Source organism: Engystomops pustulosus, chromosome 8, assembly GCF_040894005.1.
Source record: "Engystomops pustulosus chromosome 8, aEngPut4.maternal, whole genome shotgun sequence".
NCBI lineage: Eukaryota > Metazoa > Chordata > Amphibia > Anura > Leptodactylidae > Engystomops > Engystomops pustulosus.
In genome coordinates this window covers 102,976,900-102,989,215 of record NC_092418.1, presented here as the reverse complement: position 1 = coordinate 102,989,215, position 12,316 = coordinate 102,976,900, and the positions used below count along the sequence as shown (strand labels likewise).

Genomic DNA, 12,316 nt, shown 5'->3' with positions numbered 1-12,316 from the left:
TACATGACATTACTTATCCTGTACTGATCCTGAGGTACATTCTGTATTATACTCCAGAGCTGCACTCACTATTCTGCTGCTGGTGTAGTCACTGTGTACATACATGACATTACTTATCCTGTACTGATCCTGAGTTACATCCTGTATTATACTCCAGAGCTGCACTCACTATTCTGCTGCTGGTGCAGTCACTGTGTACATACATGACATTACTTATCCTGTACTGATCCTGAGTTACATCCTGTATTATACTCCAGAGCTGCACTCACTACTCTGCTACTGGTGCAGTCACTGTGTACATACATGACATTACTTATCCTGTACTGATCCTGAGTTACATCCTGTATTATACTCCAGAGCTGCACTCACTATTCTGCTGCTGGTGCAGTCACTGTGTACATACATGACATTACTTATCCTGTACTGATCCTGAGTTACAGCCTGTATTATACCCCAGAGCTGCACTCACTATTCTGCTGCTGGTGCAGTCACTGTGTACATACATGACATTACATATATTGTACTGATCCTGAGTTACATCCTCTATTATACTCCAGAGCTGCACTCACTATTCTGCTGCTGGTGCAGTCACTGTGTACATACATGACATTACTTATCCTGTACTGATCCTGAGTTACATCCTGTATTATACCCCAGCGCTGCACTCCCTATTCTGCTTCTGGTGCAGTCACTGTGTACATACATGACATTACTTATCCTGTACTGATCCTGAGTTACATCCTGTATTATACTCCAGAGCTGCACTCACTATTCTGCTGCTGGTGCAGTCACTGTGTACATACATGACATTACTTATCCTGTACTGATCCTGAGTTACATCCTGTATTATACCCCAGAGCTGCACTCACTATTCTGCTGCTGGTGCAGTCACTGTGTACATACATGACATTACTTATCCTGTACTGATCCTGAGTTACATCCTGTATTATACTCCAGAGCTGCACTCACTATTCTGCTGCTGGTGCAGTCACTGTGTACATACATGACATTACTTATCCTGTACTAATTCTAAGTAAGATCCTATATTGTACTCTAGGGCAGCACTCACTATTCTGCTGCTTGTGCTGTAGTCGCTGTGTACATTACACTCGCTGCAGTTTATGTGGAGCTGTTGTTCCATCACTGAGCAGCAGGCGGCGCAGTTGTACATGGGGGCGGGGTCTACGCTCGCTTCCTGTCACTCCGCCTCGGTCCCTCCCACTACAAAGGATGCCTGGTGACGTCACGCTGCTCTCCTCCGGTGTTGAGGGAGGTGCAGGGACTCTGCTCGGGCGACGGGTGAGTAACATCGCGATACAGCGGCTCTGATTGATCGGCTATGTCGCGACACAGAATTGACAGAGCAGCCGCGACATCCGGGCGTCATAGGGGCAACTACAGGGACAGTCTCCATCACAGGGGGTAACTACAGGGGCAGTCCCCATCACAGGGGGTAACTACAGGGGCAGTCTCCATCACAGGGGGTAACTACAGGGGCAGTCTCCATCACAGGGGGTAACTACAGGGGCAGTCTCCATCACAGGGGGTAACTACAGGGGCAGTCCCCATCACAGAGGGTAACTACAGGGGCGGTCCCCATCACAGGGGGTAACTACAGGGGCAGTCTCCATCACAGGGGGTAACTACAGGGGCAGTCTCCATCACAGGGGGTAACTACAGGGGCAGTCCCCATCACAGGGGGGACACTACAGGGGCAGTCCCCATCACAGGGGGGACACTACAGGGGCAGTCCCCATCACAGGGGGGACACTACAGGGGCAGTCCCCATCACAGGGGGGACACTACAGGGGCAGTCCCCATCACAGGGGGGACACTACAGGGGCAGTCCCCATCACAGGGGGGACACTACAGGGGCAGTCCCCATCACAGGGGGGACACTACAGGGGCAGTCCCCATCACAGGGGGGACACTACAGGGGCAGTCCCCATCACAGGGGGGACACTACAGGGGCAGTCCCCATCACAGGGGGGACACTACAGGGGCAGTCCCCATCACAGGGGGGACACTACAGGGGCAGTCCCCATCACAGGGGGGACACTACAGGGGCAGTCCCCATCACAGGGGGGACACTACAGGGGCAGTCCCATCACAGGGGGGACACTACAGGGGCAGTCCCATCACAGGGGGAACACTACAGGGGCAGTCCCATCACAGGGGGGACACTACAGGGGCAGTCCCATCACAGGGGGGACACTACAGGGGCAGTCCCATCACAGGGGGGACACTACAGGGGCAGTCCCATCACAGGGGGGACACTACAGGGGCAGTCCCATCACAGGGGGGACACTACAGGGGCAGTCTCCATCACAGGGGGGACACTACAGGGGCAGTCCCCATCACAGGGGGACACTACAGGGGCAGTCCCCATCACAGGGGGGACACTACAGGGGCAGTCCCCATCACAGGGGGGACACTACAGGGGCAGTCCCCATCACAGGGGGGACACTACAGGGGCAGTCCCCATCACAGGGGGGACACTACAGGGGCAGTCCCCATCACAGGGGGGACACTACAGGGGCAGTCCCCATCACAGGGGGACACTACAGGGGCAGTCCCTATATCTGGAGTTCAGTGAGGGGCAGTTATATTTAGTTTCCCCCCCCCTGTTGTTACTATTTGCCCCTTATCTTTATCATATGACTATTACGCTGCGCTGCTGGTCATGTGACCTTTATTACGCTCCGGTGTTTACGTTGCGCGTCCTCTTACTCCTGCTGTAATCTCTGTTCTCAGGGCATGAGGTTCAGGCGTCATGTGACCATCTCCGTGTGTGACATGGTGACTCCTGGGGTCATTGATAAGTCGCACTGCAGGTAAGTTGCGGCTCCACACTCTCCTATGTGTCAGTCCTCACTGCTGTCATTGCATTCATTAACCAGGAGGCTCAGTATGAACACAGCTATCGATCGCTCTCATATAGAGAAATAGTGAATTGTGGGAAAGTCCATGTCCCTGCCCCGGGGTCTGGCTCTGGTATTTGGGGCAGCTCTGGTGGAATGTGCTGCACGAGGACCCGTTGGGTGAGTTTGGGTTTTTTTTTTTTGTTCTTTTTTTGTTGCTGAAGGATCTGGAATTTCTTCCCCTTTTCACCCTAAAATACTAATTTAAAGGGGAAGTCCAGTGGGTGGCCCCCATGTCCCCCAGGGCCCCCGCCATGTGATGTCACTGCATTGCTTCTTGTTACTGTTACATTGCATTGTCTGTGCGCAGCCTGTAGGGGGCAGTGTGGGTGACGATGCCGCAGAAGCCGCTGGTGACGATGATCACGGAGAGTGCGGACTGTGCCTGGGAGCCGCTGTCCCGCCGGGAGAAGGTGCCATGTGACCGCTTCAAGCACGCGGCGCTGGCGTATAACGGCTTTGTGTACGTCCACGGAGGGCGGCAGGACACGGCGCTGGGAGACTTCTGGCGCTACAGTATAGGTGAGCGACATAAACCACAAAAACGGAACGTGCCCTTCCCTTTTCTAAGCCGGGGAGGAGAAGGGGGACGGAGTTGGAGGAGAAGGGGGACGGAGTTGGAGGAGAAGGGGGACGGAGTTGGAGGAGAAGGGGGACGGAGTTGGAGGAGAAGGGGGACGGAGTTGGAGGAGAAGGGGGACGGAGTTGGAGGAGAAGGGGGACGGAGTTGGAGGAGAAGGGGGACGGAGTTGGAGGAGAAGGGGGACGGAGTTGGAGGAGAAGGGGGACGGAGTTGGAGGAGAAGGGGGACGGAGTTGGAGGAGAAGGGGGACGGAGTTGGAGGAGAAGGGGGACGGAGTTGGAGGAGAAGGGGGACGGAGTTGGAGGAGAAGGGGGACGGAGTTGGAGGAGAAGGGGGACGGAGTTGGAGGAGAAGGGGGACGGAGTTGGAGGAGAAGGGGGACGGAGTTGGAGGAGAAGGGGGACGGAGTTGGAGGAGAAGGGGGACGGAGTTGGAGGAGAAGGGGGACGGAGTTGGAGGAGAAGGGGGACGGAGTTGGAGGAGAAGGGGGCGGGGTTGGATGAGAAGGGGGCGGAGTTGGAGGAGAAGGGGGGCGGAGGTGGAGGAGAAGGGGGGCGGAGGTGGAGGAGAAGGGGGGCGGAGGTGGAGGATAGGGGGGCGGAGGTGGAGGAGAAGGGGGGCGGAGGTGGAGGAGAAGGGGGGCGGAGGTGGTGGAGAAGGGGGGCGGAGGTGGTGGAGAAGGGGGGCGGAGGTGGTGGAGAAGGGGGGCGGAGGTGGTGGAGAAGGGGGGCGGAGGTGGTGGAGAAGGGGGGCGGAGGTGGAGGAGAAGGGGGGCGGAGGTGGAGGAGAAGGGGGGCGGAGGTGGAGGAGAAGGGGGGCGGAGGTGGAGGAGAAGGGGGGCGGAGGTGGAGGAGAAGGGGGGCGGAGGTGGAGGAGAAGGGGGCCGGAGGTGGAGGAGAAGGGGGGCGGAGGTGGAGGAGAAGGGGGGCGGAGGTGGAGGAGAAGGGGGCCGGAGGTGGAGGAGAAGGGGGCCGGAGGTGGAGGAGAAGGGGGCCGGAGGTGGAGAAGAAGGGGGCCGGAGGTGGAGGAGAAGGGGGCCGGAGGTGTAGGAGAAGGGGGCCGGAGGTGTAGGAGAAGGGGGGCGGAGGTGTAGGAGAAGGGGGGCGGAGGTGTAGGAGAAGGGGGGCGGAGGTGGAGGAGAAGGGGAGCGTAGGTGGCGGAGGGGGGGGTGGAGGAACGATACATTTTATTACTTTTATAGTTTTACATTTGATTTGTTCTTGTCCTAAAGCGCTAAAAAGCATAAAACGACCTCCTGCCCCTTGGGACAAATACAAATAAAACCTAAAAATGACAAAGCCAGCGATTCCCACTCTATCCCCCCCCCACCGCCACCCCCCCACCCCTTACACTCAGGGACCTCTTGCGCTTTTGCCTGGCAGCGGAAGGGTTAAGTCTCTCGTTGTTTTGGGTAAACACGTTGTTGCGACTCTCGTTCCGTGTTTCCATTCTCGCTGACTGTCTCCGCTGTTGTTCCAGGTCTCGGCCGCTGGGAGCAGCTTCCGAGCTGCCGTCAAGCCCCCGACAAGCTGGAAGGACACTCCATGGTGGCTCATCAGGTGACCCCGATTTCTACACATTATAGTGTTAAAGGTGTTAACGGGATACATCACTGGCTGTTACCCAATGAGGTCATGACCCCCACATTGTAGTGTAACTCGCTGATACAATGTAACGCTCCGTCTTCTCAGGCTCTAGTGAGGATCTGCTCATAGTCGGAGGACCCTTTTATCACATTAGGAGAATAGACACATCGGTCCCAAGCCCCTCACAGACACCACACTGCAACTTTGTTCCATCCCATCTGATCCTAACCCCCCGTTCTGCCTCCGCAGGGCGCGCTCTATGTATTCGGGGGAATGGTGGACTTCGGGGGAAATCGAGAAAATACTCCGCTCTGGATGTACTGTACAGGTGAGCAAGGGGTGACCTGGGGGCCGGAACACAAGAGGTTAATATAAAGCGTGATAGAAGCGTGACAAATCCCTGAGCCCCCGGAGAACCAGAGATCCTGAGGGGCGGGTCTGACCCTGTGCCCCTCCCCCGAGTAGGTCTATAGGAGCCATCTGTGTGATACATGAATTATATTACATGTTTATGGTGCACGTTATAACTATAAAGGCCCCGGGTCTCTAAATGTGCAATAAAATTATATAACGTGTAAAAGGATCGTCCCTGACACATTGTCACGCTTCTCCTGCTGTGACTTTATTAGAGGAGAGGGATGGATCATGTTCTTTCTCTCCTTCAGAAACAAGACGATGGTGTGAAGTCAAGGCCCAGGACGGACAGGTAATCCTCGCTATATGTTGAGATGGGGCTTCCTTGGGGGCGGGAGTGCTCCTCAGGGGCGGGACTACAGTTATACAACTCTCTTTGTATTGCAGGTGAATAGACCCACAAATAGGAAGGGTCACAGTGCGGTCGTGTACCAGGCGGGGATGTTTGTGTATGGTGGCTACTTCGATATCGAGGGGACGGTGGAGGAATTCTGGGTGTTTTATTTTGGTAATTACCGGATTGTGAGGGCGAGTGACCGATCATGTGATGTCTGTTCTGATGTAACACTGGATGGTTCTTGTCTGTTCCTCTGCAGATACTCAGAAATGGGCGCCACTGAGTCCACACACACGAGGCATGGGCCCCGGACCCCGGCATGGACACTCCTGTGTTACCCATAATGCTGCTATGTTCCTGTTTGGGGGACTAAAAAACATGGCAGAACAGAATGACTTCTGGAGATTTGATTTTCGAAGACACAACTGGTCAATCATCAAAACCAGGTGAGATCAGACATCATGGAGCAGCCAGTGGGCAGTATTATAGTAGTTATATTCCTGTACATAGGGGGCAGTATTATAGTAGTTATATTCTTGTACATAGGGGGCAGTATTATAGTAGTTATATTCTTGTACATAGGGGGCAGTATTATAGTAGTTATATTCTTGTACATAGGGGGCAGTATTATAGTAGTTATATTCTTGTACATAGGGGGCAGTATTATAGTAGTTATATTCTTGTACATAGGGGGCAGTATTATAGTAGTTATATTCTTGTACATAGGGGCAGTATTATAGTAGTTATATTCTTGTACATAGGGGGCAGTATTATAGTAGTAATATTCTTGTACATAGGGGGCAGTATTATAGTAGTTATATTCCTGTACATAGGGGGCAGTATTATAGTAGTTATATTCTTGTACATAGGGGCAGTATTATAGTAGTTATATTCTTGTACATAGGGGGCAGTATTATAGTAGTTATATTCTTGTACATAGGGGGGCAGTATTATAGTAGTTATATTCTTGTACATAGGGGGCAGTATTATAGCAGTTATATTCTTGTACATAGGGGGCAGTATTATAGTAGTTATATTCCTGTACATAGGGGGCAGTATTATAGTAGTTATATTCTTGTACATAGGGGGCAGTATTATAGCAGTTATATTCTTGTACATAGGGGGCAGTATTATAGTAGTTATATTCTTGTACATAGGGGGTAGTATTATAGTAGTTATATTCTTGTACATAGGGGGGCAGTATTATAGTAGTTATATTCCTGTACATAGGGGGCAGTATTATAGTAGTTATATTCTTGTACATAGGGGGCAGTATTATAGTAGTTATATTCTTGTACATAGGGGGCAGTATTATAGTAGTTATATTCTTGTACATAGGGGGCAGTATTATAGTAGTTATATTCCTGTACATAGGGGGCAGTCTTATAGTAGTTATATTCTTGTACATAGGGGGCAGTATTATAGTAGTTATATTCCTGTACATAGGGGCCAGTATTATAGTAGTTATATTCTTGTACATAGGGGGCAGTATTATAGTAGTTATATTCCTGTACATAGGGGGCAGTATTATAGTAGTTATATTCTTGTACATAGGGGGCAGTATTATAGTAGTTATATTCTTGTACATAGGGGCAGTATAATAGTAGTTATATTCTTGTACATAGGGAGCAGTATTATAGTAGTTATATTCCTGTACATAGGGGGCAGTATTATAGTAGTTATATTCCTGTACATAGAGGGCAGTATTATAGTAGTTATATTCTTGTACATAGGGGGCAGTATTATAGTAGTTATATTCCTGTACATAGGGGGCAGGATTATAGTAGTTATATTCCTGTACATAGGGGGCAGTATTATAGTAGTTATATTCCTGTACATAGGGGGCAGTATTATAGTAGTTATATTCTTGTACATAGGGGGCAGTATTATAGTAGTTATATTCTTGTACATAGGGGGCAGTATTATAGTAGTTATATTCTTGTACATAGGGGGCAGTATTATAGTAGTTATATTCTTGTACATAGGGGGCAGTATTATAGTAGTTATATTCTTGTACATAGGGGGAGTATTATAGTAGTTATAGTCTTGTACATAGGGGACAGTATTATAGTAGTTATATTCCTGTACATAGGGGGCAGTATTATAGTAGCTATATTCCTGTACATAGGGGGCAGTGTTATAGTAGTTATATTCTTGTACATAGGGGTCAGTATTATAGTAGTTATATTCTTGTACATAGGGGCAGTATAATAGTAGTTATATTCTTGTACATAGGGAGCAGTATTATAGTAGTTATATTCCTGTACATAGGGGGCAGTATTATAGTAGTTATATTCCTGTACATAGAAGGCAGTATTATAGTAGTTATATTCTTGTACATAGGGGGCAGTATTATAGTAGTTATATTCCTGTACATAGGGGGCAGGATTATAGTAGTTATATTCCTGTACATAGGGGGCAGGATTATAGTAGTTATATTCCTGTACATAGGGGGCAGTATTATAGTAGTTATATTCTTGTACATAGGGGGCAGTATTATAGTAGTTATATTCTTGTACATAGGGGGCAGTATTATAGTAGTTATATTCTTGTACATAGGGGGCAGTATTATAGTAGTTATATTCTTGTACATAGGGGGCAGTATTATAGTAGTTATATTCTTGTACATAGGGGGAGTATTATAGTAGTTATAGTCTTGTACATAGGGGACAGTATTATAGTAGTTATATTCCTGTACATAGGGGGCAGTATTATAGTAGTTATATTCCTGTACATAGGGGGCAGTGTTATAGTAGTTATATTCTTGTACATAGGGGTCAGTATTATAGTAGTTATATTCCTGTACATAGGAGGCAGTATTATAGTAGTTATATTCCTGTACATAGGAGGCAGTATTATAATAGTTATATTCTTGTACATAGGGGGCAGTATTATAGTAGTTATATTCCTGTACATAGGGGGCAGTATTATAGTAGTTATATTCTTGTACATAGGGGGCAGTATTATAGTAGTTATATTCTTGTACATAGGAGGCAGTATTATAGTAGTTATATTCTTGTACATAGGTGCAGTATTATAGTAGTTATATTCTTGTACATAGGGGGCAGTATTATAGTAGTTATATTCTTGTACATAGGGGGCAGTATTATAGTAGTTATATTCTTGTACATAGGGGGCAGTATTATAGTAGTTATATTCTTGTACATAGGGGGAGTATTATAGTAGTTATAGTCTTGTACATAGGGGACAGTATTATAGTAGTTATATTCCTGTACATAGGGGGCAGTATTATAGTAGTTATATTCCTGTACATAGGGGGCAGTGTTATAGTAGTTATATTCTTGTACATAGGGGTCAGTGTTATAGTAGTTATATTCCTGTACATAGGAGGCAGTATTATAGTAGTTATATTCCTGTACATAGGAGGCAGTATTATAATAGTTATATTCTTGTACATAGGGGGCAGTATTATAGTAGTTATATTCCTGTACATAGGGGGCAGTATTATAGTAGTTATATTCTTGTACATAGGGGGCAGTATTATAGTAGTTATATTCTTGTACATAGGAGGCAGTATTATAGTAGTTATATTCTTGTACATAGGTGCAGTATTATAGTAGTTATATTCTTGTATGTCATCTTGCTCTGGTCCCTCCCTTATCGTTGCAGCTTCGGCCCCCCGCGCTCGGTGGGACATGGCTGTGTGGTGCACCGTGGCTGCCTGTGGCTGGTTGGGGGGGGGTTACCTTCTCGCCCTCCTGCTCATAATTTCTGGAAGTTTGACTTTGTTTCTCGCTCTTGGAAGAAGATCTCCCGGGATAAGCAGAGAGTGGACTATGCGCGGATGTATCACTGTGTGGTCGCGGTTGGTGGTCGGGCAGCATCTTCTACCAGGGCGTCTCCGCTGTGCAGTGAACACTCGGGGTCTCCGGGAGGCGATTCCTCTGTGCAGAAGCTTCACTCCTTCCGCTCGAGGGGTTCGGGCAGAGTCACCTCCACCTCCAACCTCATAGAGATGAAGACGTTGAATGAGCGTCCGGCCTCCCCCGTCCTCTGCGCCTGCCCGTTCTCCTCGGGGGCGGAGGACCAGCGCCTGCTGACCAGTTATGAGAACGAGTCCTTCACTCTCCTGGAGGAGGAGGAGGATGATGACTACTCTCAGACAGCCGGACCCTGCGGGGATGCAGCGGAGCAGGACGACGTCCTGCTGATGATCGGGGGGAGGCCGCTCTCCAGACATTGTGAGATCTCTGTAAATCGGATTACGCTGGAGTGATGGCGGATTATAGGGGAATCTCCCGGATTATCTGTTACGGAGCTGATCCTGGTGGGATGGCCGTTGGCACCATGGACGTGGAGGGAGAATGATTATATAGGATATTATTCTCTGTTATCAGCCATAATGTGATGAGTGACGGCGGGTCCCCGGTGCTGAGCCTCGTATCCTGGAGGCGCCGTCTCTTAGGGCCTTGTTCTTCCGGATATTTTTAGGCTTCCACTTACTCTGCAGGTTATTTATAACTGGTGTGAACATGACCCGAGCGAAGAGGAGAGCAGCCCTGACGCCCTAGATGTGTGTGAGGGGCCTTCCATATCATCTCTGTGCCAGCTTTGTTTGAAAATCCCTTTAAGGGCCTGTAATGTGCAGCCCAGAGGTAACACATCAGAGTGGGAGTTGATGTTATAGGGGTCACAGTGAGGGTCTCGCTGGTGCAGACCAGGGATCCATATTTATGTGCCAAAGCGCTGACACCGGAGTGTGATCGGCTACCATTGAGATTATAGGATCTTAAAGGGGAAGTACACAAAAAGAGGAGAACCCCCGACTGTGCAGATGTATACCAAGTATTAATCCAAAACTTGATCAGGGTTTTTATGTCTTGTTCATCGCAAGGTGAACAAATAAAGTTTTTACGTCTGTTGCTACTTCTGTAACGTCTTCACAGCTTCACTGCCCAGGGTGGAAAGAGTTAATAGGATCCTCGCTTTCTCTTCACTCTCGGGACAGTGTAAAGAATGGAGGTTCCTACTGTCTGTATCTTCTCACTTTAAGGGGTTGTCCTACAAATTAAACTGCTGCTGTAGCACAGGGGAGGGACCAGAAGTCACACGCCCCTTTAAACTGCACTCCACTCACCGCTATGGGATTAAAGGGGTTGTCCATTCTTAATAAATAATTCATATGGTTTGTGTAAATAGAAGTTATACAAACCTTCTGTATCAATTCTTCACCATTTCAAAGATCTCTGCTTGCTGTCGTTCTGCAGAAAGCGCCTGTGTTACTACCAGTGGATAGAAATGTGTGATAGAGGCGCAGAGAGTAATCAGAGCCGGGGATACTAACGAGCTGTGCACCAGCCTTCACATCAACCGGGACAGATTACTATCCACTTAGAGTAAACATAGAAGCTTTCTATAGAAGGACAGCAAGCAGAGATCTTGAAAATGGTACGGAATTGATACTGAAAGTATATTGGAAAATTAAATCACTTTTCCTTATACAAACAATATCAATTAGTTGCTGAAAGTGGACAACCCCTTTAAGGATCATAGCTGTCCTGGAATAGAAGTGCACGGAGCACAGGTTGGGCCACATTCACAGGGGGCACTTAAAGGGATCGATGTCCTATAGATACAGGGAGGTTTGATTTGTGGAACCTTTTGGCCTCACAGCTGTAACATTGTATCAGTCTAGAATAACGGACACAATGGGGCACATTTACTAAGAGCAGTGTCCTGTGTAGTGTGCAGAGGGCGCCAGATTCAGGATTTCTGGTGCACGTTCACACGTTGCGTTTTTTAATGCATTCGACGCATTCCAAAGGTTTCAGTCTTGATCACATGCTGAGGTTACATTGGGGCAGATTTACTTACCCGGTCCATTCGCGATCCAGCGGTGCGTTCTCTGCGCTGTATTCGGGTCCAGCCGGGATTTATTAAGGTAGTTCCTCCGCTGTGCTCTGCTGCGCTGAAAAGCATCGGAACGCCTGGAGTTCACCGAGCTGGGCTGAGTGAAGGTAAGTGCAAGCTCCGCGACAGTTTGTCTGATCACATGCGCCAAAATCCCAGGGAAATTCAGCGCAAATCGGAAATATTCGGGTAACTCGTCGGGAAACCGCGAATCGGGCCCTTAGTAAATGACCCCCATTGTGTTTCCACTGCATTTGCTAAAACTCATTGTAACCTCAGCATGTGATCAAGGCTGAAGGCTTTAGAATATGTTAAAAAACGCATAAAAAAACGCAACATGTGAAAGCGCCTTCAGAGGGCACCAACTTGGTGCACCTTTAACATGGGGCGTGCGACTCTTCTTAAATACCTGTAGATGCAGTTTGCACTAAAGAGAATGTGCAAAGTCCGACAGAAAACTCGCGCAAGGTCCTTAGTAAATGGGCCCCATTATAGTTCTACGGATACATTGTATTCGGCTGAGGATACAGTGTACCCGTACGATGCCGTCAGCCCATAGAAGTGTATGGGGGGCCGTATATACGTCCCCCATACATGTGTGTGA

The 12,316-nt window shown here is 48.7% G+C and overlaps 1 protein-coding gene across 2 annotated transcripts; it reads left to right on the top strand.

Annotated features, from left to right (window-relative positions):
• Positions 1-1,203: 1,203 nt before the first annotated feature.
• Positions 1,204-11,594, top strand: LOC140075765 (host cell factor 2-like). Of its 2 annotated transcripts, none has more exons than XM_072122044.1 (9): positions 1,204-1,299; positions 2,755-2,834; positions 3,232-3,443; positions 4,984-5,063; positions 5,340-5,418; positions 5,756-5,796; positions 5,892-6,012; positions 6,101-6,287; positions 9,472-11,594. In XM_072122044.1, exons 3-9 carry the CDS (start codon positions 3,257-3,259, stop codon positions 10,076-10,078), a joined length of 1,302 nt encoding a protein of 433 aa, XP_071978145.1. In that variant the 5' UTR covers positions 1,204-1,299; positions 2,755-2,834; positions 3,232-3,256; the 3' UTR covers positions 10,079-11,594. The 2 variants fall into 2 exon arrangements, with proteins under 2 accessions (XP_071978145.1, XP_071978146.1); XM_072122045.1 differs by lacking the exon at positions 1,204-1,299 and adding an exon at positions 1,362-1,422.
• The last annotated feature ends 722 nt before the right edge of the window (positions 11,595-12,316 follow it).